The 20601-nt window shown below is 43.1% G+C and overlaps 3 protein-coding genes across 9 annotated transcripts; 1 reads left to right on the forward strand and 2 right to left on the reverse strand.

Annotated features, from left to right (window-relative positions):
* Positions 1–275: 275 nt before the first annotated feature.
* nfyal (nuclear transcription factor Y, alpha, like) lies at positions 276–5075 on the reverse strand. 7 transcript variants are annotated; one of them, XM_087782457.1, is made up of 10 exons: positions 4980–5075; positions 3776–3888; positions 3570–3653; positions 2699–2845; positions 2384–2515; positions 2211–2313; positions 1983–2152; positions 1505–1678; positions 934–1044; positions 276–871 (listed from the first exon to the last, which is right to left on the reverse strand). In XM_087782457.1, exons 2-10 carry the CDS (start codon positions 3857–3859, stop codon positions 818–820), a joined length of 1059 nt encoding a protein of 352 aa, XP_087638583.1. In that variant the 5' UTR covers positions 3860–3888; positions 4980–5075; the 3' UTR covers positions 276–817. The 7 variants fall into 7 exon arrangements, with proteins under 7 accessions (XP_087638583.1, XP_087638585.1, XP_087638586.1 ...); XM_087782459.1 differs by having other exon boundaries at positions 2211–2304; positions 3567–3653; XM_087782460.1 differs by having other exon boundaries at positions 2001–2152; positions 3567–3653.
* Positions 5076–5389: 314 nt separating this feature from the next.
* On the forward strand, positions 5390–6735 carry ngrn (neugrin, neurite outgrowth associated). The gene is made up of 3 exons (XM_087782465.1): positions 5390–5762; positions 5849–5959; positions 6160–6735. Exons 1-3 carry the CDS (start codon positions 5482–5484, stop codon positions 6701–6703), a joined length of 936 nt encoding a protein of 311 aa, XP_087638591.1. The 5' UTR covers positions 5390–5481; the 3' UTR covers positions 6704–6735.
* Positions 6736–7056: 321 nt separating this feature from the next.
* Positions 7057–19973, reverse strand: sort1b (sortilin 1b). The gene is made up of 20 exons (XM_087782464.1): positions 19379–19973; positions 13920–13979; positions 13562–13635; positions 13396–13498; positions 13167–13328; positions 12814–12887; positions 12453–12502; positions 12258–12385; positions 10989–11133; positions 10619–10774; positions 10340–10446; positions 10133–10235; positions 9889–10060; positions 9476–9666; positions 9221–9410; positions 9041–9157; positions 8781–8889; positions 8598–8710; positions 8255–8384; positions 7057–8188 (listed from the first exon to the last, which is right to left on the reverse strand). The coding sequence occupies exons 1-20, from the start codon at positions 19625–19627 to the stop codon at positions 8174–8176; spliced, it is 2448 nt and encodes an 815-aa protein (XP_087638590.1). The 5' UTR covers positions 19628–19973; the 3' UTR covers positions 7057–8173.
* Positions 19974–20601: the final 628 nt, after the last annotated feature.

The raw sequence follows: 20601 nt of genomic DNA on the forward strand, positions 1-20601 counted from the left end.
GCATCAAGCCACAGAAGGTGCTTGAAAAAAAAGTAAACATCCGGTTTTACAGCGTCATTGGCCATAAAGACGCACATATTTCAACGCATTGTTATATAATAACATCTTTACTTACAAAAGTGATGATTTTCTCGACCAAGACTTTTGAACTTCAAAAAGCAATTGAACTTTTCCAAAGCAATAATACAATCATGAACAAGACAAGCGTGTATTGAGTGACATCAGTGAATGTTTTCTCAAACAATTCCGCTCAAAATCAAGACATGAGCACGAAAAACAATCGGTTACAGTTTAATCTCATCCTTTTGTTCTACGCGACGAAGGTTCAGGCGGACGATGGACCAACAGATGCGTTCAATAGACATGATATTGTACAAAATGTATTAAAAAATACAGTTCAAGCGGAGCACAGAGAGGAAGACGAAAAAGAAAAAATCTATACAATATTGACACGTTTTCATTTTATCAGGGGTTGAACATCAAGAGACACCCAGATCTCACATTGAAAAATGTCCTATGGCAAAAACAATATTGTCATTAAAAGTACATTTGAGTTGATGTTTGGATAACGAGTCACTGGTGTCATCTCGGGAATAACTTCATAGTGCATAAGTTAATAAATCGATGGGATGTCACAAAAATCACAAGACCGACAAAATGAAAAATAGCTTCTATATAAAAAAAGAAAAGGCCCGTTAGAGTGATCAGCTGCGTGTCTTCATCCCACAGGATGTCGAGCTGATATCGTTGGACGACGGGGACGTGGATGAACAACACGCCTGGAGCCCGGATCACACGCGTGTGGATGTTGCTGCTGCTACGACACTCGGATCATCTGAGCCACCGTCTCGTCTGCCGCCTCCTGCTGTTGCTGCCAAAACAAACACAAACGAATCACATCAGGACTCGACGCCGACGCGAGCTCGTCTCTACCTGAGCCAAGGCCAGAGCCATCTCCTCCTTCTCCTTCGGCGAGAAGAAGCGTCCGCCGTCGCCGCGTTTGCGCTGCATGGCGTGACGGTGGCGAGACTCATGGAGATATTTCTGCGAGCAGAGAATCAAGTGTGAGTTAAATTCTACAGTTGAAGTATTTCAGTGTCATAAGAATGTTGGATTTTACAGTAAACAAACTTTTTTAAAATAAAGATTTATTTTTAAGCATTATATTCTCTAATAATTTCATTCAACAATTTCTAAACTGAAGGTTTTTTTATTGTTCAAAAGTGTGTGTTTAGACCAATTGTTTGATGATCTTATTCTGATAATTCCACATTTATTATTTAAAGAAATTTTAAAAGGCAATGAATTAATAAATATTGAATTTATTATTGGAATTGGTTTATATTTACACTCTCTGGAGATTTTCTATTTTTTTTTTTTACTTCAATTATTCCAAAAAATATAAAATTCAATAGAGAAACCATTGTTTTTAAAAGAATGAAGATCTCAACCAACCACTCAATATTCCGTAAACATTCTGATACAACATGTGACACTTCTTTACCCGTCTCTCCTTAGGAATCTTGCCCTCGGCCTCCAGCTTGGCTCTGGCCTGTCGTCGCTTCAGAATGCGATGGTACTGTTTGGCGTTGACGTAGAGCGGCTCCTCCTCCAGCATCTCGGCGCCAGGCAGCGGGATCCTCTGCATCGTGGGGACGCCGCCGGTCCCCGGCACCATCTGACGGTGAGAGAAAGACACAATCAGACGCGAGGACAAAACACTGATCAGAAGCATCACATGTGGAGAAGAAAGGCTCGGTTCAGAGCAGACGACAAACATTTAAAATAATCACAAATACAAGAGACTTTTAATTGGGGCGAGAGGAAGGGAAGCCAAGGTCAAAGTTCAGCGAAAGTTTCAATAGGATTCACGACATCGAGATGCAAACAGAAGGAGGTGCAGATGTGGAGGCCTCTCGCGTCCCACGACACCACGGTGCGACACTACAGCGTAAAGAAAAGAAAAGAATGATGCCGGGTACCTCTGAACAAGGTCTTACCATGACCATTCCACCTGCATTGACCATGTTCCCGGACACTGGCAGGGTGACGGTCACAGTGCCTTGGCCGCTGTTCGTCGTGTTGGTGTTGGCACCTCCTGCCTGGACGATCTGGGCTCCTGCCAAGCTGGCAGCAGGAATCGTGATCATTCCTACGAGCACAGATCTTCGTCAACATGACAGGACGCCGCCGGGCAGGAAGTGCTTCACCTTGCTGCAGCACGGTTCCGTCCGCGTTGACGGGCTGATAGACGATGGTCTGTCCGTCGGCGATCTGAGCCACCTGCTGCCCCTGGACGCTGATCTGCTGCCCCTGAGAAGAACCAGGAGAATGAGATGGATTCACACGCCAGGTGGTGGAAGCAGCGCGACGGGTCGCACACCTGGCTCTGTCCCGCCGTGATGGCCGTCTGCGGCTGCTGGATGATGATCTGCTGGGGTTGACCCTGCTGACCCTGAAGCTGGAGAGTCTGACCTCCCTGCAACTGGATCTGGCCGGGCTGCACCAGCTGGATCTACACGAGGAGCACAACAGTATGTTGACAACACTTGATATTCTGAGGCGACTGTTGCAGGTTCAAAGTCACTTTTACAGTCGTTCATTCAGATCTGAAGCCTCTGACGTGGTCAGTGTTGACGTCCAGAAGGTCTCAGGCATCGGTCGACGAGGTTCGTCAGTAGGTGTTCGAACGACTAACCTGCTGCAGCCCCTGCGACCCGGACACCGGGACCTGCATGATGGTTTGACCTTGACCCCCCGACATGGCCTGCACCATGATGGGTTGTCCGGACGACGTGATGAGCTGCCCCCCGCTGACCTGGACCATCAGTGGCTGACCCTGGACCTGCAGAGAGGTAGGAGGCCGTTACGCTAGAACCAGAGTTATGAGAGTCACGTGTACTAGAACTACGAACCAAGCAAATGTACTTTGAGATACACAGCAGGCAAACAATGGAGGTGAATGTTATTTATTTTGATTAAAAAATAACATTGTGTTGAAAAAAAACACAGAAAGACTTGAGCATGTTTCGATATCCTCTGCTGACACAGGGCCCTACGTTTGACTGTGACATTAATGATTAAAAAGAAACTAATTAATTCTGGCAAAGCTACGTTTCAATGTCAAATCTCTTAGTGATTAAAATCGGTTTAATCCAGACTAATATTCCTCAATAATTGCTTGTGAATACAACATTAAAATAATCTGTGTGAAGTTTATTTTTCTATACTTTATACTTGTTGATGAGAAGTCGTTTGACAGAGAAAACTTTGAAAACCATCCACTGAAACGACACGTTAAAGTCGTGAGACGTTGACATCGTGGAAAGAGTCACCGAAAAAAGCCGCATCACGACCCGACGTTTACCGTCGAGTCTCCAGACTGCGAGTGACACACGGCTTCATGGACGCCGGCGTTCCGCTCGGTTTTCCACGACGACTCAAACACGTCATGCGGGTCATGCTGAGATGAGGATGAGTGTAAACAGAGATGAGTCATGAGGCCTCGTCGTGTCATGCAGGCCGTGACGCTGCCGCGGTGTGACACGGGCCGACGATGACACCACTACCTGGAGTGTCTGTACTTGCTGGCCTGAGGCCGTCACCACCGGCGCCTCGGTCTGCAGCTGCACAGCCGTCACTGTGCCCTGAGTCTGCAGGACAGCATCTCATTATTGAGTCAGTGGACGTCTGAACCTCCATGAGAGCTCTCTGAAGGCTCTACTGGGCCGACCTGGAGACTTTGAATCCCCACAGTACGAGCGAGTGGACTCACCTGCTGCTGGATCTGTCCATTCGTGGTCTGCACGACGATCTGCTCGCCAGTGGTGGTGGTGGCAGTGGTGTACTGCTCCATCATGACTAGACTTGAGTATGCTCGCTACGAGACTGGAACAAAGAAGAGCAACAAATGTTTAACACAGTAAATAAGAAGGTTTTTTTTAATTAATGCCACGGAGAGAAGATGGAAATATTGTTTAATCTTCCTTTTGTTTATCGACACATTTGAAAAGGAGCTTCTGCTCGTTTCTTTCCTCAACTCTTTGTTTACAATTCTCCTTATGCATGAGGTCCAATCTGCTCTTTACATCCGTTATATTAGTTACTTACATATTATCATGTTTTGTTTAGGTGAAGTTAATTCACTGGTGGATTAGATCATCCAGAATAGTGTTGCTGTTCAAATGGATTGATAATAAAGCAACATTTATATTACGACCACAACAGCTTCCAACTATGGGGAACCTTTGCACATATTTATAGCAACAACTACCTTCGAGTTCAAACTCTACTGCATAATAGTTTATAGATATATCTTAGTATTACCTAATAAAGTTTATCTACCCTTTATCCAGAAGGAGATCTCTAGAGGGATTAATAAAGTCTATTTAGATTCTATGAAAGACAGAACGAGCTGTGTGTAAAATAGTAATTTATTTTGCTAGTATTTTCCAGACCAGGGTCACAAAGCCCTTAAACAATTAAAACAATACTCAATAAAATAGATACTTAAAATGTCAAGATAACACCGAGAACAACATGTTGAACAATAAACCGATGTTTCCTATGTTAAGAAGATGGTAAAATAAAGATATTTAACACATGTTTTATTAAAGAACACAGTTCGTGGAGCAAAGGCTCGTGTTGTTAGCATCTGTTCTCAATACAAACAAATACATTTACTTTGGTTAGTTGTGGTAAAAACTGCGTGAATTTGAAAACGAGATATTTCGAGGTTCGTGTTTCAAAACGAGGCCTTTCTTTTGTTGGAAGGTGTGTTTGGAGCGAGCCGTCGAGCTCACGTTAGCGAACCAGTCGAGGATGTTTGTGCCGCGAACACAAAGAGCTCCTCGGGACTCGAACCCTCGACCAGGCCGACATTCGAGTTTGTGCATTTAACGGAGTTGGTAATTTGGTTGGTCCATGACAAACCAATCCGTGCTGACAACTAGCAACGCATTCAATCGGGTCTGTCTCACCGTGGAGTCGCTGTCCGGTTCCCCTCTGATTGGCTCCAGAACTGCTCGCTGAAGCCCAATCAACAAAGTGAGCGGACAAAATGGCGCAAATGAAACTACAGGGGCAGGGAGGAGGCGTCTACTGCGCATGTCCCAGCTCTAGCTGCGGAGCCTCACGCCGCCGACAGAGGGCGCCAAAGATATACCGACTACAGCGTTTAGATCAACGAGTAAGACTCGGGTTCAAATCCGATCACACAAGTCGGTTTCCGCTCTTCATGTAATAACATATAACTGTATTAATATTTCATGTAATTTTACTTTAATTTAATTTTAATGTAATATTGTTTAAATGGTCAGAACATCGTCGACCCATCAGTAGTAATACATCCACACCAGTAGGCGGCAGTAGCGGTAATAACAGTAGCGGTGACACAGCGTGTCAGTGTTTACATCTGTGTGAAGGACCTTCACTTCTATCAGAACCTCTCGATTCAATCGAATGTTCTGATCGTCCTCCGCGATGACTCTCCGTCTTCTCTCCCGGTTGCCCGGAATCCTCCTCCCTCGGCCGGTGACCCGGGTCTCGTCTGCGCGCCACACGAGCAGAGGAGACACCCGGGACCGGGCTGAGAGGAACCGAACCGGTACCAGAGTCGAAAGAAATAGAAACATGGAAACCTCAAGAGTCGAAAGAAATAGAAACATGGAAACCTCAAGAGTCGAAAGATATAGAAACATGGGTGGTTTCCACGAAGAGGAGGATATCCCGGATGTTGAAGACGCCATTGACCGTGTATACGAGTGAGTTATATTCACTTCTTAAAGAGTTAATAATAATAATAATAATAACAATTGAGTGCAAGTTTCAAACATCTTCCTGTTTCCAGGGAGGAGATGCTCAGGAAAAGGCATACAAAGTATCAGATGCTGCACAGAGAGATGACACCGTCTGGTCCTCCTGAGAGGAAACTCACCTGGCAAAGTATCGAACAAATCAGGTCAGTTTATGTTCTTTATGTTCTCACTTTAGAAGCAGTAGAATGACCTTGTCAGTCAGTTAACGTCGAACACCACTGAAGATATTTCACTGGTTAAATAAGTGGTTAGTTTGGTTCAGTATCTCAATAAACAAACCACAGCAGAAGTTCATATTCTCTCCTGCTCAGAGTCCATTCTGTCGTTTCTTCTCCCCCGGCAGGTTCCTGAGGCGAGAGGAGCCAGAGGAGTGGACCGTGGAGCGTCTGGCCACAGGATTCTCCGTCAGCACCGGCGAAATCCGGAGAATTCTTCGCAGTAATTTCCTTCCTCCTCCTGAGAGGAGAGTCCGACAGGACGCAGGAGTGATGAAGGTCTACGGTCGCTCGCTTCCTCCCGGGGTGTCTTCCACGCCCAGGCTGCCCGAGACCCCCGCGGCCGTCCTGACGTCTGGACACACGAGCACCGGGCTGGTCCCAGGGTCTGACCGGCACCTGATGGTCTTGGGTCAGAGTTCAGCGCCGGCTCTGGTGCAGGAGAGCCACAGTCTGAGCTCCACGAACACCAAACCAGTGTCGTTACCAGGAGGCGATGCTGAAGAAGCGCCAGCAGAGGGCGCCACAGCGAGTGAGGAGGAGTGGGACGGACTGGTTCTGTCGGACCCAGAACTTGAGGAGCTGATGGATCTGGACGAGCCTCCTCCTCACATGTGTCAAGAGGGGAACGAGTTTTATGATGCGCAAGGAAACTTTCTTTTCAGACTCTGAACCCTTCAACGATTAAAATAAATAATATGATACATTTGTTCATCAGAAAGTTTCTATTTCTTCATAAAACCATTGATGTAAGTGAATCTCACTCTTAGCTAGAAGGAGCCACTTTGATGCTTTGACTCCGTGTCTCTCTTCTATGACTAAAGCATCTGCTGAGGCTCGAGTCGCTCGACAACATTTTCCTTGATTACAAGTTAAAGCTTCACGAGATCAAGAGATTTGACCTTTCAAGATGGTTCAGCTCGTCTATCATCACATGAACCAACAATGTTTGTTTAAACCAGAGGTTCAGCAGAAAATGACGACAATATTGTTGATAATGAATGTAAAAAATAAGCAACAGATCATAGAGGAACATTAATTTATTAGCAAACCCAAAGGAAAATGCCTAAAATATACAGAAGAGGAAATACTTAGCAGATATAAAGATGCCAACTTGAATATGTACAGTGTCTTTGCAATGATTCATTAAATTAAAACATTCTTCACCCCTCCCCCTCCCCCGCTCCCATTGTGTTGCAGTGACCCCCAGACAGATGCATCATGGTCCGAAGCTTCTTCAGACATGCAAGTTAACGCTTCCTTCATTGTACACAGTTCATTTTTTGGGGTAAAACAAGTGCAAGTTGGGGTTCGACTAACAAACACATGAGCTAGAAAACAAAGAGGAAAAACAGACGCTGGTCACGTTGAGATCCTCACACCAGGCACTTTGTTTCTACGCTAGACTGCATCAGACCCTCAGGATGAACTTCAACATATTCCTTCAACAAATGGTACAAACGACTCCACGTCTGTGCTTCACATCTCTTCACCTTCTCCAGTGGTTTCGCTAAATAAATAAAAAATCATTATATTTGGCCGAACCGGTTCAGAACCAGAATTATTGCAGGTCATGTCGGGTCACACCAAGGAAAAATATTTCACCTTAAAAATTAAAAAAAATGAATTGTGCTTTTAGGCAGCTGGAAAATTATCTCAATAACCTTTTTTACATTCCTGTACAGAAGTTATTGCTCGTCATCGTCAGACTTGATTTTTAAACAAAAAGGTTCGATTCTCGGGGAAAATACTTCATAAAAATAGGACATTTGTGAGAAAACTTGTCAAGCGACCGTTTCACCACCAGCAGGAGGAGGAAACCACGTTAAAACAGCGACGACAGACGGGGTTATGTACAAGTGCATGATGGGAAAGAGCACGCAGCTTTCATTGGAAGAGGAGCGCTCGCCACGAGAGGAGAGGCCGAACCCGTAAGTGAGCTGGATTTAAACACCTTCACATCCCCACCACATTCACAGCAGCTCCCTAGAATAAATAAAATCAACGGTCGAAGTCGTAAAAGCACGGACGGTCTCCTCGTCCTCGTACATTCCAGACGGCGGAGACGCGGGTCGGCTGCTCAGCAGGTGAAAGAAGCAGATGTGGGAGTGACTGGAACCGTCACACCTGCCGGAGTTCAGCTTATTCCAGCATGTCCTGTGGAGAGATGACAGGAACGTCACATTGAAATCCTGTAATATTTGGGACACGTGTGACGCATACCTCGTCCGAGTCGTCGTGGAACTCGATTTTGCCATTTTGAGCGTGATCCGTCTCCAGAGGGTCGTCCATGCCTTCGGCCGCGTTGTCCTCGACGTGCTGCTGCAGCACAGAGTACCTGTGCACCAGGAACCTGCAGGAGAACAGAAGGAACCACTTTCAGAGGATGAAGGTAGATCATTATCATCGTCATCATCACTGCACTAGATAAACAGGTTCTAAACAGAACCTCGTGTCAATATTATTTGTAACTTGTCCATTAATATTCTTCCGTGTTTCTCTTCTACTGCATGTCTCTCTGCTGCACCTGAACCTCCCTGTGATGTAAAGAAGTCTGTGGTCGTACCTGCCGCCGCAGACGTACTTCTTGATGAACACGACTCCGGCGGCGACGCTCAGACTGAGCACGAGGATGACGGTGGCCACGATGGCGACGGACCTGGAGGTGTGACGGTCCGACTGGAGAGACGACGGTACCGTAAGTCATCAAGAAACCCGTTAACCGAGAACATCGTTGCCGAAGTCTCACCACGAACTCGGGTTCCAGCAGGTCGCTCACACATCTCTGGCTCAGGTCCACCTCCTTCCGCTCCGGCATCTTCCCTCCTTCACACTTGTCTCCGGGGATCTTCCTGTACCTGAGGAGACAGTCCCAGGAAAACCAGATGAAACATAAAAACACAAAGACGGTGATAAAGAAAACAAACATGATTTGACAGGAGTTCTTCTTCTTTCTCTCACACCACCTTCTGTTTCCTTTACACACAGTTGTTCAAACATCAGTCTCACCCGCTCGTCACCAGCTGCTCTTCTTTGCCGTGCAGACAGAACTCAAGAACTTTGCCCTTCAGATCCGGCTGCTCCTCACAGATGGAGCTGTTCTCCTTCCGGTAATATCCGAAATCACTAAATGGAAACGAGAGCTTTTCATCACGACTCACCGACGCAGAAGTGAACCGCGCGTCTCACCACAGGAAGTCGTCCAGCGTGCAGGGGCAGAGCGTGGGCTCGGCGTTGACCTCGTAGTCCCGTCCGTTCCAGCAGACGGAATCCTTCTTGAGGCGCAGGAACTTCTCCTTGTAGCCCAGCATGCAGCCGTCGTAGGGGTCGCTGATGTCATCAGAGTGCGCCAACCACTGCACGTAATCCTGGTCGCCACCTGCAGACGCCGACGCTCGGTGAGAATCCGCTCGCCAACGGGTCACGTTTGTGTCTTTCTCTCACAGTCTCGGGTCAGCAGGTCCCGGAAGTCGATGGTCACCGAGACCCAGTTCTGGCTCAGCAGGGAGTCCCGGTAGCCCCAGATGCTGACGTTCATGGAGCGGGCGCCGGGTTCTGAAGCCAGTCCGGTGAAGAAGATGGGCTCCGAGGTGAAGTTGTAGGTGGACCAGCACTGACCCTCGTCTGTGGAGAACCTGAGAGAAGATCGACGTCCGTGAGCTCAAAGGTTTTTTTTCAATTTGTTAATTAGCATTTAATCGTCTTTGAAATGTTAAATTTTATTAAACAATTTAATATTTTCAAATTCATATTTTTTAAGTAATAAAGTGTAAAAGGTATAATAGATAATTAAACTGTCACATGACAGTCTTCGTGTCCCAGGATTCAAGCGTCAACGTCGTCACTTCCTCACGTACTTGATGGTGTCGACTGGTTGGTTGTTGTTCTGCTCCACAGCCACCAGCAGACCGCCAGAGTCCAGGATGGCGTAGTGATGCGGTCCCACCAGAGCTCGCAGCCACGTGTAGCCGCCGTCGTCCGACACGAACACGTCCGGCGTCATCGCGGCCACGGAGTCGCCGACGCTGCCTGAGGACGCGCGAGGTAGGAAGCGTTAGAAGCATTGTGGTCCGGACGGGTCCGGACGGGTCCGGGGCTCACCGTGTGCGAGGATGATCCCCACGGCGTTGGGTTCCGTGAGCGGCAGCATCGGGACGTTCAGTCTCATGGAGCTGCTGTAGGCGCCGTGGATGTGGAGCGAACACTGTCGACACAACATCTCGGTCAGTGACCTTCACGTTTCTTGGACGTGTCCCCACAGAGAAGATGTTAACCAACGGATCGGAGCTCAGTTCTGGTTCTGGTTACCTTCATCGGGTCTTTGGTCGTCGTGTCGCACTTGCTGTTGGCTGGTTTCTGGAGCGGCGTCCACTCTCCGCCCCGATCGTACGAGATCACCGTCTGCACCGACATGTCTGGAACATGTGGAAAACCTCGGTCAATTGATCCGAAACCACAGTTTGAAATGTAGCCACTAGCTCTGCCGACGAAGCCGTTAGCATTGCTACGACGCTCAGACGAGCAGACGGCGGAGCGTCCGACACAAGATAGCTCATGAAGTATTCAGGCCTCCGCTCGTGTTCGTACCTTCAGCCAACACGCTGGTGATGAAAACTCCTCGCAGCGACGTGACGTTGGTGAAGTCGGTGTCTCCTCCGGTGGCAGGATAAAGATGGCGCTCCAGAGACTCGGAGTAAACCGTCCCTCGGTCGTCAGACACGTAAATCTTTCCAAAGCCAGAATCTGTGAAGGAAAGACAAGAGTTTGTTGAGAGAACGAGAGAGAGAACGAGAGAGAGAGAGAGAGAGAGAGAGAGAGAGAGGAACATACGACGATCACTTCTAAGAGTTTATAAATAGAGCTGCCGTGTCTTCAGGGAAATATGGATTTCAGGGATTTGATCTGCAACAATATATTCACTCATTTGCATGTTCCCCGAGAAAGAGCTGGTTTTCACCTCCGGGCTCGTCGACGTGCATGAAGACCATTTGGTCGCTCGCTGCCAGGATGGAGTAGAACTGTTCGTGTCCGACCGACGGCAACTGGGCCATGTTCCAAGAATCTCCTGCGTCCACGGACACATGGATCCTCCTCAGCGTGCCCTGCAGACACACCTGCTTAGAAGCCGAGCCGAGGCAGAAATACTGATTCAAACAATCCCTCGACATTTCCCGCTTCACCTTCTGACCTCTTGATTCTTGTTTTGCTCAGAGTACTACATGTTTAAAAAGATAGTATAAAGCTGCAGGAATATCAAGATACTGTGTCTAAACCAGAAGGATCTTCTCGCCTGCAGTTCATACTAAACTCTGCAGCCAGAATTCTGAGCCGCTCTAGTAGAAGAACTCACATTTCTCCTTCAAACTCTTCACTGGCTTCCAGTTTCTTTCAGAATCATTTTAAAATTCTGGTTCTTACTTTCAGATCTATTCATGGTCAGACCTTCCATCAGTGATCTGATCCAGACTTACACCCCAGCTCGGGCTCTGAGGTCTGTGGATCAGAATCTACTGATGGTTCCTGAACTTCAGGACCAGAGGAGAGAAATCCTTCCAGACTGTTGCTCCTAAGCTTTGGAACCATCTCTGTGTTTGATGATCTACTGACTCCTTCAAGAAACATCTGTGTTTGATGATCTACTGACTCCTTCAAGAAACATCTGTGTTTGATGATCTACTGACTCCTTCAAGAAACATCTGTGTTTGATGATCTACTGACTCCTTCAAGAAACATCTGTGTTTGATGATCTACTGACTCCTTCAAGAAACATCTGTGTTTGATGATCTACTGACTCCTTCAAGAAACATCTGTGTTTGATGATCTACTGACTCCTTCAAGAAACATCTGTGTTTGATGATCTACTGACTCCTTCAAGAAACATCTCAACTTTGATTTGAGCTTTTCCCTTATTTTCTGGGACTCCTGACTGACCCTTGACTGATCAATCGCTGCAATACTGTATTTAAATTCTACGTCCATGTCGTCAAAAAGTCATTTCAAGCCGTGACTAAAGCATTATGGGAGCTGCTCAGGTCAGCGTTCCTGAGAGGGTTGTTGAGACGGATGACGCCTCAAAAGCAAGAATTCAGGTTCAAATCCATGTTAGACTGAAGAAAGTGAAACAGCGAGCGAGTCTCAGAGCAGCTTCCTCTGGATCCAACAGTTCAGCAACACAAGTCTCGACACCGTCGACTGTTATGTGTAACTTCCTGTTTCTCAAACTCACCTTGCCGGTCATGACAGAAGCAAAGAGGAAGCGGCCGCCCATTCCGAAAGAGTAGATTTTACTGGCGATGGTTTTCATCGATTTCCCATAATCGCTCGTCCTCATGAGCTCGAGGACGCCGCGGTCACCTGCCAATGACATCATCATTCAGCGCTCGAGTGTCATTTAGACGACTTCTGAGAACAAAGCACTCACTGCAGGAGCCGTTGAGGTTCGTGGAGAAGAAAATCGTGTTCCGTCTTCCCCTGGAATCAAAAAACGCTTTAAGAACGAATCGAATTACAATCGTGTCGTCATAGAAACACAAGGAAGAAATGAACTTCCTGGTTCGACAATCATGGTCCCTTGAATATGAAGCGATTATGTTTTTGTTTGTGATTCCGACTGAAAACATTAACATCTCAACACATGACACGACGACTCGACAGAAGAGCAAACAAATGAGCAGCTGACGAGGAAGTGGATCTAGAATAACAAGCGTGGCCTGGAGACCTGAGGTGTGGCCATGTCTCTGCTGTTGGATTAAATATACGCGTCAAGAGTTTCGTTGACTCACCATTTGACTAAACAAACTGTGTCGTGTATTTTCTTCCAGGTGTTGGAAAGATCCTCAGAGATCCACAGCTCATTCTGGAAGAAGAGATACACAAATATCAACAATAACAAGTGATAATAAACATCTACGAACCCCTGAAATCATTAACCAAGAAGACCAAAGTAGGTCACACACACACACACACACACACACTCACACACTCACACTCACACACGCACACGCGCCCACACACACACACACTGAAACAGCTGCTATGAATATTTCAAGACTGAAACTAGAGTTGATCCAGAATCTTTAGTTTCAGTTCAACTGATCACAATGAAGTAGAAACGACATCATGCATTTGTTCTCACGTTGTTGCTCAGAACCATCAGAACCCTGGAGTTCTCCGGGTTGTACATCATCTGCATCAGGGGGTTAAAGGGCAATTCTTTAGGAGAGAACGTTTTCCCGAAGTCCTCGGACACGAATATGCGAGACTTGGGCGAGCCAGAGACGTCGCCGGTGAGGATGGCCTGAGAACAAACACACGCGTCAACACGCCGTCGCTCGTAGATCCAGCTACCGATCCGGAAGAATTACTTTTCCCGAATTCTCCGGGCCGATGGCGATGCCGAACTCCGATCTGATGAAGGTGTTGTTGATCATCTCCGTCACGTCCTCAAACGACTTCCCGTAATTCTCGCTGGCGGACGGAAAGTGCAGCAAATGAGATGCAAATCCAGGTGTGGATGCGAGAGCGACGTACCTGCGGTAGAGTTTGGACTGACCCAGTCTGAGCAGGAAGAACGGGACCTGGAAGGTCGTCAGAGCCAGAATCACCTGCCAAGACGAGAGAGACGAGTTTAAATTTGACACTTCCTGAGGCAGATCCTGGACCAGTCGCACACACGTCCTCCTGGTTCTGGACCGGGATAGACATTTAAAGGGGGGGCAGGTAGTAAGTGTCCTTTACATTATGACCAGCAGCCTCGTGTCAAAGCTGTAGCGGGGGAGCATCAGGATGTAAACAGAGATAAAAGTGGATGAACAAGTGAGTTCAGTTTCAGTTGTGAATGAGGTGAATTGGAAAGTGAAGTGTTGTGACTCAAGGAAGCGAAACTCACCCCCGTGCCGTCGCCCACCCAGGCCAGTGACACCGAGCCGCTCAGGTCGTTGAAGGTGTACTGAAACAACACGTATGTGAAATCACAACATAAAACCACTGAGGTGAGACACAAATGTGACAAAAACCTACTTTCGAAGAGTCCACATATAACTTTGACCTCAAGTGTAAACGACTCGTATAAATCGTCAACTTTCTTGAACTTCTTTGGCAATTTTAAGTTCCTTTCTGGGAATTTTTGTTGAGGTTGTCGTGTTGTGTTGTAAGCGGCAAAAGTTTCAACTCAACACAAGGCTTCAGGCTCTTAAGGACCTGGTACTGAACATGTACTAACTGTTTTAAAATGTAGTCGAGTTGATTCTCTGGTTATTTGTGAACAGTAAAGTAGTCATAACCCTACATTCTCTGACCGTACAATGTGTTTCTTGTATAACATCTTCACACACACACACACACACACACAGATTTTGACTTCATTACCAAATTAAACACTCGACGAGTCACATGGATTCGTCTGCAGCCAAACTCTAGAACATTTGAAGCAGGAAGTGAGAGATGGAGGTCCTGCATTAACTGAAGGAAGAGTGTTAATGATCAACCAGCAGAAGTGTGGGTGGATCATCGTTTCACACTTTTATTTCTGTGCTTCCGTGTTTACCATAAACATGTCTTTGACCTCAATTATGAACTTTCATGAAGCGTTCTTCATCGTCTTAATACGAGTCAGACACGTCGTCAGGAGATTCTTTTTATTCACGGTAGACACTCAGCTCTTTAAAGATACAGCATGTACAACTGAAATCACTGTATATACATAAAGTATCTGGTTTCCTTTATCACAGTATTTATGAAGAGTTAGAAGGTGTTTAAGTCACAGTATTTATGAAGAGTATAATGTGTTTTAGTCACAGTATTTATGAAGAGTAAGAAGGTGTTTTAGTCACAGTATTTATGAAGAGTATAATGTGTTTTAGTCACAGTATTTATGAAGAGTATAATGTGTTTTAGTCACAGTATTTATGAAGAGTAAGAAGGTGTTTTAGTCACAGTATTTATGAAGAGTAAGAAGGTGTTTTAGTCACAGTATTTATGAAGAATAAGAAGGTGTTTTAGTCACAGTATTTATGAAGAGTAAGAAGGTGTTTTAGTCACAGTATTTATGAAGAGTAAGAAGGTGTTTTAGTCACAGTATTTATGAAGAGTAAGAAGGTGTTTTAGTCACAGTATTTATGAAGAGTAAGAAGGTGTTTTAGTCCAGTATTTATGAAGAGTAAGAAGGTGTTTTAGTCACAGTCTATATGAAGAGTAAGTAGGTGTTTTAGTCACAGTATTTATGAAGAATAAGAAGGTGTTTTAGTCACAGTATTTATGAAGAGTAAGAAGGTGTTTTAGTCACAGTATTTATGAAGAGTAAGAAGGTTTTTTAGTCACAGTATATATGAAGAGTAAGTAGGTGTTTTAGTGACAGTATTTATGAAGAATAAGAAGGTGTTTTAGTCACAGTATTTATGAAGAATAAGAAGGTGTTTTAGTCACAGTATTTATGAAGAATAAGAAGGTGTTTTAGTCACAGTATTTATGAAGAATAAGAAGGTGTTTTAGTCACAGTATTTATGAAGAGTAAGAAGGTGTTTTAGTCACAGTATTTATGAAGAGTAAGAAGGTGTTTTAGTCACAGTATTTATGAAGAGTAAGAAGGTGTTTTAGTCACAGTATTTATGAAGAATAAGAAGGTGTTTTAGTCACAGTATTTATGAAGAGTAAGAAGGTGTTTTAGTCACAGTATTTATGAAGAGTAAGAAGGTGTTTTAGTCACAGTATTTATGAAGAATAAGAAGGTGTTTTAGTCACAGTATTTATGAAGAATAAGAAGGTGTTTTAGTCACAGTATTTATGAAGAGTAAGAAGGTGTTTTAGTCACAGTATTTATGAAGAATAAGAAGGTGTTTTAGTCACAGTATTTATGAAGAATAAGAAGGTGTTTTAGTCACAGTATTTATGAAGAATAAGAAGGTGTTTTAGTCACAGTATTTATGAAGAATAAGAAGGTGTTTTAGTCACAGTATTTATGAAGAATAAGAAGGTGTTTTAGTCACAGTATTTATGAAGAATAAGGTGTTTTAGTCACAGTATTTATGAAGAGTAAGTAGGTGTTTTAGTGACAGTATTTATGAAGAATGAGAAGGTGTTTTAGTCACAGTATTTATGAAGAATAAGAAGGTGTTTTAGTCACAGTATTTATGAAGAGTAAGTAGGTGTTTTAGTGACAGTATTTATGAAGAATAAGAAGGTGTTTTAGTCACAGTATTTATGAAGAATAAGAAGGTGTTTTAGTCACAGTATTTATGAAGAATAAGAAGGTGTTTTAGTCACAGTATTTATGAAGAATAAGAAGGTGTTTTAGTCACAGTATTTATGAAGAGTAAGAAGGTGTTTTAGTCACAGTATTTATGAAGAATAAGAAGGTGTTTTAGTCACAGTATTTATGAAGAATAAGAAGGTGTTTTAGTCACAGTATTTATGAAGAATAAGAAGGTGTTTTAGTCACAGTATTTATGAAGAATAAGAAGGTGTTTTAGTCACAGTATTTATGAAGAATAAGAAGGTGTTTTAGTCACAGTATTTATGAAGAATAAGAAGGTGTTTTAGTCACAGTATTTATGAAGAATAAGAAGGTGTTTTAGTCACAGTATTTATGAAGAGTAAGTAGGTGTTTTAGTGACAGTATTTATGAAGAATAAGAAGGTGTTTTAGTCACAGTATTTATGAAGAATAAGAAGGTGTTTTAGTCACAGTATTTATGAAGAGTACATAGGTGTTTTAGTCACAGTATTTATGAAGAATAAGAAGGTGTTTTAGTCACAGTATTTATGAAGAGTACATAGGTGTTTTAGTCACAGTATTTATGAAGAATAAGAAGGTGTTTTAGTCACAGTATTTATGAAGAATAAGAAGGTGTTTTAGTCACAGTATTTATGAAGAGTAAGAAGATGTTTTAGTCACAGTATTTATGAAGAGTAAGAAGGTGTTTTAGTCACAGTATTTATGAAGAATAAGAAGGTGTTTTAGTCACAGTATTTATGAAGAATAAGAAGGTGTTTTAGTCACAGTATTTATGAAGAGTAAGTAGGTGTTTTAGTGACAGTATTTATGAAGAATGAGAAGGTGTTTTAGTCACAGTATTTATGAAGAATAAGAAGGTGTTTTAGTCACAGTATTTATGAAGAGTAAGTAGGTGTTTTAGTGACAGTATTTATGAAGAATAAGAAGGTGTTTTAGTCACAGTATTTATGAAGAATAAGAAGGTGTTTTAGTCACAGTATTTATGAAGAGTACATAGGTGTTTTAGTCACAGTATTTATGAAGAATAAGAAGGTGTTTTAGTCACAGTATTTATGAAGAGTACATAGGTGTTTTAGTCACAGTATTTATGAAGAATAAGAAGGTGTTTTAGTCACAGTATTTATGAAGAGTAAGTAGGTGTTTTAGTCACAGTATTTATGAAGAGTAAGAAGGTGTTTTAGTCACAGTATTTATGAAGAGTAAGTAGGTGTTTTAGTCACAGTATTTATGAAGAGTAAGAAGGTGTTTTAGTCACAGTATTTATGAAGAGTAAGAAGGTGTTTTAGTCACAGTATTTATGAAGAGTAAGTAGGTGTTTTAGTCACAGTATTTATGAAGAGTAAGTAGGTGTTTTAGTCACAGTATTTATGAAGAGTAAGTAGGTGTTTTAGTCACAGTATTTATGAAGAGTAAGTAGGTGTTTTAGTCACAGTATTTATGAAGAGTAAGAAGGTGTTTTAGTCACAGTATTTATTAAGAGTAAGAAGGTTTTTTAGTCACAGTATATATGAAGAGTAAGAAGGTGTTTTTGTCACAGTATTTATGAAGAGTAAGAAGGTTTTTTAGTCACAGTATATATGAAGAGTAAGTAGGTGTTTTAGTCACAGTATTTATGAAGAATAAGAAGGTGTTTTAGTCACAGTATTTATGAAGAGTAAGAAGGTGTTTTAGTCACAGTATTTATGAAGAGTAAGAAGGTTTTTTAGTCACAGTATATATGAAGAGTAAGAAGGTGTTTTAGTCACAGTATTTATGAAGAATAAGAAGGTGTTTTAGTCACAGTATTTATGAAGAGTAAGAAGGTGTTTTAGTCACAGTATTTATGAAGAATAAGAAGGTGTTTTAGTCACAGTATATATGAAGAGTAAGAAGGTGTTTTAGTCACAGTATTTATGAAGAATAAGAAGGTGTTTTAGTCACAGTATTTATGAAGAGTAAGAAGGTGTTTTAGTCACAGTATTTATGAAGAATAAGAAGGTGTTTTAGTCACAGTATTTATGAAGAATAAGTAGGTGTTTTAGTCACAGTATTTATGAAGAATAAGAAGGTGTTTTAGTCACAGTATTTATGAAGAATAAGAAGGTGTTTTAGTCACAGTATATATGAAGAGTAAGAAGGTGTTTTAGTCACAGTATTTATGAAGAGTAAGAAGGTTTTTTAGTCACAGTATATATGAAGAGTAAGATTGTGTTTTAGTCACAGTATTAATGAAGAGTATAATGTGTTTTAGTCACAGTATTAATGAAGAGTATAATGTGTTTTAGTCACAGTATTTATGAAGAGTATGAATGTGTTTGAGTCACAGTATTTATGAAGAGTATGAATGTATTTGAGTCACAGTATTTATGAAGAGTACGAATGTATTTGAGTCACAGTATTTATGAAGAGTATGAATGTATTTGAGTCACAGTATTTATGAAGAGTATAATGTATTTGAGTCACAGTATTTATGAAGAGTATGAATGTATTTGAGTCACAGTATTTATGAAGAGTATGAATGTATTTGAGTCACAGTATTTATGAAGAGTATGAATGTATTTGAGTCACAGTATTTATGAAGAGTATGAATGTATTTGAGTCACAGTATTTATGAAGAGTATGAATGTATTTGAGTCACAGTATTTATGAGGAGTATAATGTATTTTAGTCACAGTATTTATGAAGAGTATGAATGTATTTGAGTCACAGTATTTATGAAGAGTATAATGTATTTTAGTCACAGTATTTATGAGGAGTATAATGTATTTTAGTCGCAGTATGATGAGGTTCACAGTACAAGGTAATGATCATCTCTTCACCACCTGAGTTCACCTCACCTGGGACACCAGGTAATGTGATGCTGTTGTTGACAGAGATCAGTACTCAGTACATCACTAGTGTTGCAGTAAAACTCAAATATTCAACATATGTTGTGATTTATGTTGTTATTTTCAAGTGTTGTGTTTGTTTGGTTTCATGTTCTTCTCTACTGAAGGTAGAATCTTAAACTTTCACGTCACACAGAGTATCTTCATCTTAAGGCCCTTAAAGAGCTTCAGTGTTGACGTCTCTCTCCACATCATGACGCCAGGTGAGCGTCTCACCTGAGCAGCAGGACAGCAGGTCCAGGTGACTCACCTTGTGTGTGTTGGTCTTCAACTTGTTCTCGGATCCTCTGAGCGCCGAGCAGGACTCGCTGCTGGAGACACTCCTGCGCCTCCGCAGGTGCTGATCCATCCAGGTAGACCTCTTTGTGAGCCTCGCGGTCTTTGAACGCCTCACGAAACCGGTTTCTCCAGTCGCTCTGGGTCCCAGCTGGAGGTCCAGCGCCGCGGCGAGAGTCAGGAGGGACAGCAGCAGGAGAAGAGCCCGCAGAAGAGATGCCATCCTGGGGGGAACGAAGGAGGAACGAAGGAGGAACGAAGCAGGAACGAAGCAGGAACGAAGGAGGAACGAAGAGAAATGAACGAGGAACGATCAGAAATGATGAGAAACGTTCTTTTGTTGCTCCGGACTGAAGGGACTCTAACAGAAGGACCTCCTCACGGAGGGTCTCCAAGGGTCTCCAAGGCTCCTCGTCGCTCCTCCGGACACGCGCTGCGGTCACTAAGCTCGCGCTGACAGCTCGTCGCGCGCGTTAAACGCCAGTTAATGTGAAAGTGTGTGAAGCACCGACACACGTTAACGCACCACGAAGATTCCTGCGAAAACACCCGCAGCTCATTGGCTGCTGCGATCACAAGGTCCGCCCTACTGGGATTCTGATTGGTCGGTTCTCTTAAGGGAGGGTCCAAAACAAGAGCAACGAACGCCTGTCAAAAAAAAGACTGTCAAGGTTGGTTGAGAAGTACTACTGAATATAATGTTTATTTAATGTGGAAAAAAAATGAAGAAATAATTAAACAAATAACATTATATTGTCTGTATCTCAAATATGTGTGTAAGCTATTTATTTATTTATTAAATCTTCTGATTACAGTTAATATTATAGAATCAAACAAAACATGTCAACATATGTTTGAGGCTATTATTTGTTTTTATTATTTGTGTTTTGGATTTGAATGACGAGAAACACGCGCTACATTCTAAGACATGTATGAATTATGATGGTTGTTTCCCCAGAAGTCATTTGTTGTGTGAAGCTCTCTTACAATCCAGTGTTACACACATCTCAGGTGTGACACACTATTATTACACTAATATTTTAAATCTCGTTACATTGTGCGACCAACTGTGTTTCCTTTACATCTATTTCACATCTCCATGGCAACGCTGTGTGAGACGCTTTGTTGAAGTTCTGTGCTGCTCTCTCCTTTAAACGAATTATATTTAATAATATTGTGAGCATGTGCTGCTGGTTA

Source organism: Callionymus lyra, chromosome 19 (assembly GCF_982586985.1).
Source record: "Callionymus lyra chromosome 19, fCalLyr1.hap1.1, whole genome shotgun sequence".
NCBI classification, from domain to species: domain Eukaryota; kingdom Metazoa; phylum Chordata; class Actinopteri; order Syngnathiformes; family Callionymidae; genus Callionymus; species Callionymus lyra.

Bases quoted from the DNA above. Each gene is read 5' to 3' on its own strand.
- ngrn (XM_087782465.1), top strand. From the start codon at position 5,482: ATGACTCTCCGTCTTCTCTCCCGGTTGCCCGGAATCCTCCTCCCTCGG. The intron at 5,763-5,848 runs GTGAGTTATATT...TCCTGTTTCCAG, and splicing joins GCCATTGACCGTGTATACGA to GGAGGAGATGCTCAGGAAAA. The intron at 5,960-6,159 runs GTCAGTTTATGT...CTCCCCCGGCAG, and splicing joins CAAAGTATCGAACAAATCAG to GTTCCTGAGGCGAGAGGAGC.
- nfyal (XM_087782456.1), bottom strand. From the start codon at position 3,859: ATGATGGAGCAGTACACCACTGCCACCACCACCACTGGCGAGCAGATC. The intron at 2,153-2,210 runs GTGAAGCACTTC...CTGTGCTCGTAG, and splicing joins CGGAACCGTGCTGCAGCAAG to GAATGATCACGATTCCTGCT. The intron at 1,679-1,982 runs GTACCCGGCATC...TCTCACCGTCAG, and splicing joins TGGTAAGACCTTGTTCAGAG to ATGGTGCCGGGGACCGGCGG.
- sort1b (XM_087782464.1), bottom strand. From the start codon at position 19,627: ATGGCATCTCTTCTGCGGGCTCTTCTCCTGCTGCTGTCCCTCCTGACT. The intron at 13,329-13,395 runs GTAATTCTTCCG...GTTTGTTCTCAG, and splicing joins GCCCGGAGAATTCGGGAAAA to GCCATCCTCACCGGCGACGT. The intron at 12,503-12,813 runs GTGAGTCAACGA...TTTTGATTCCAG, and splicing joins ACAGTTTGTTTAGTCAAATG to GGGAAGACGGAACACGATTT.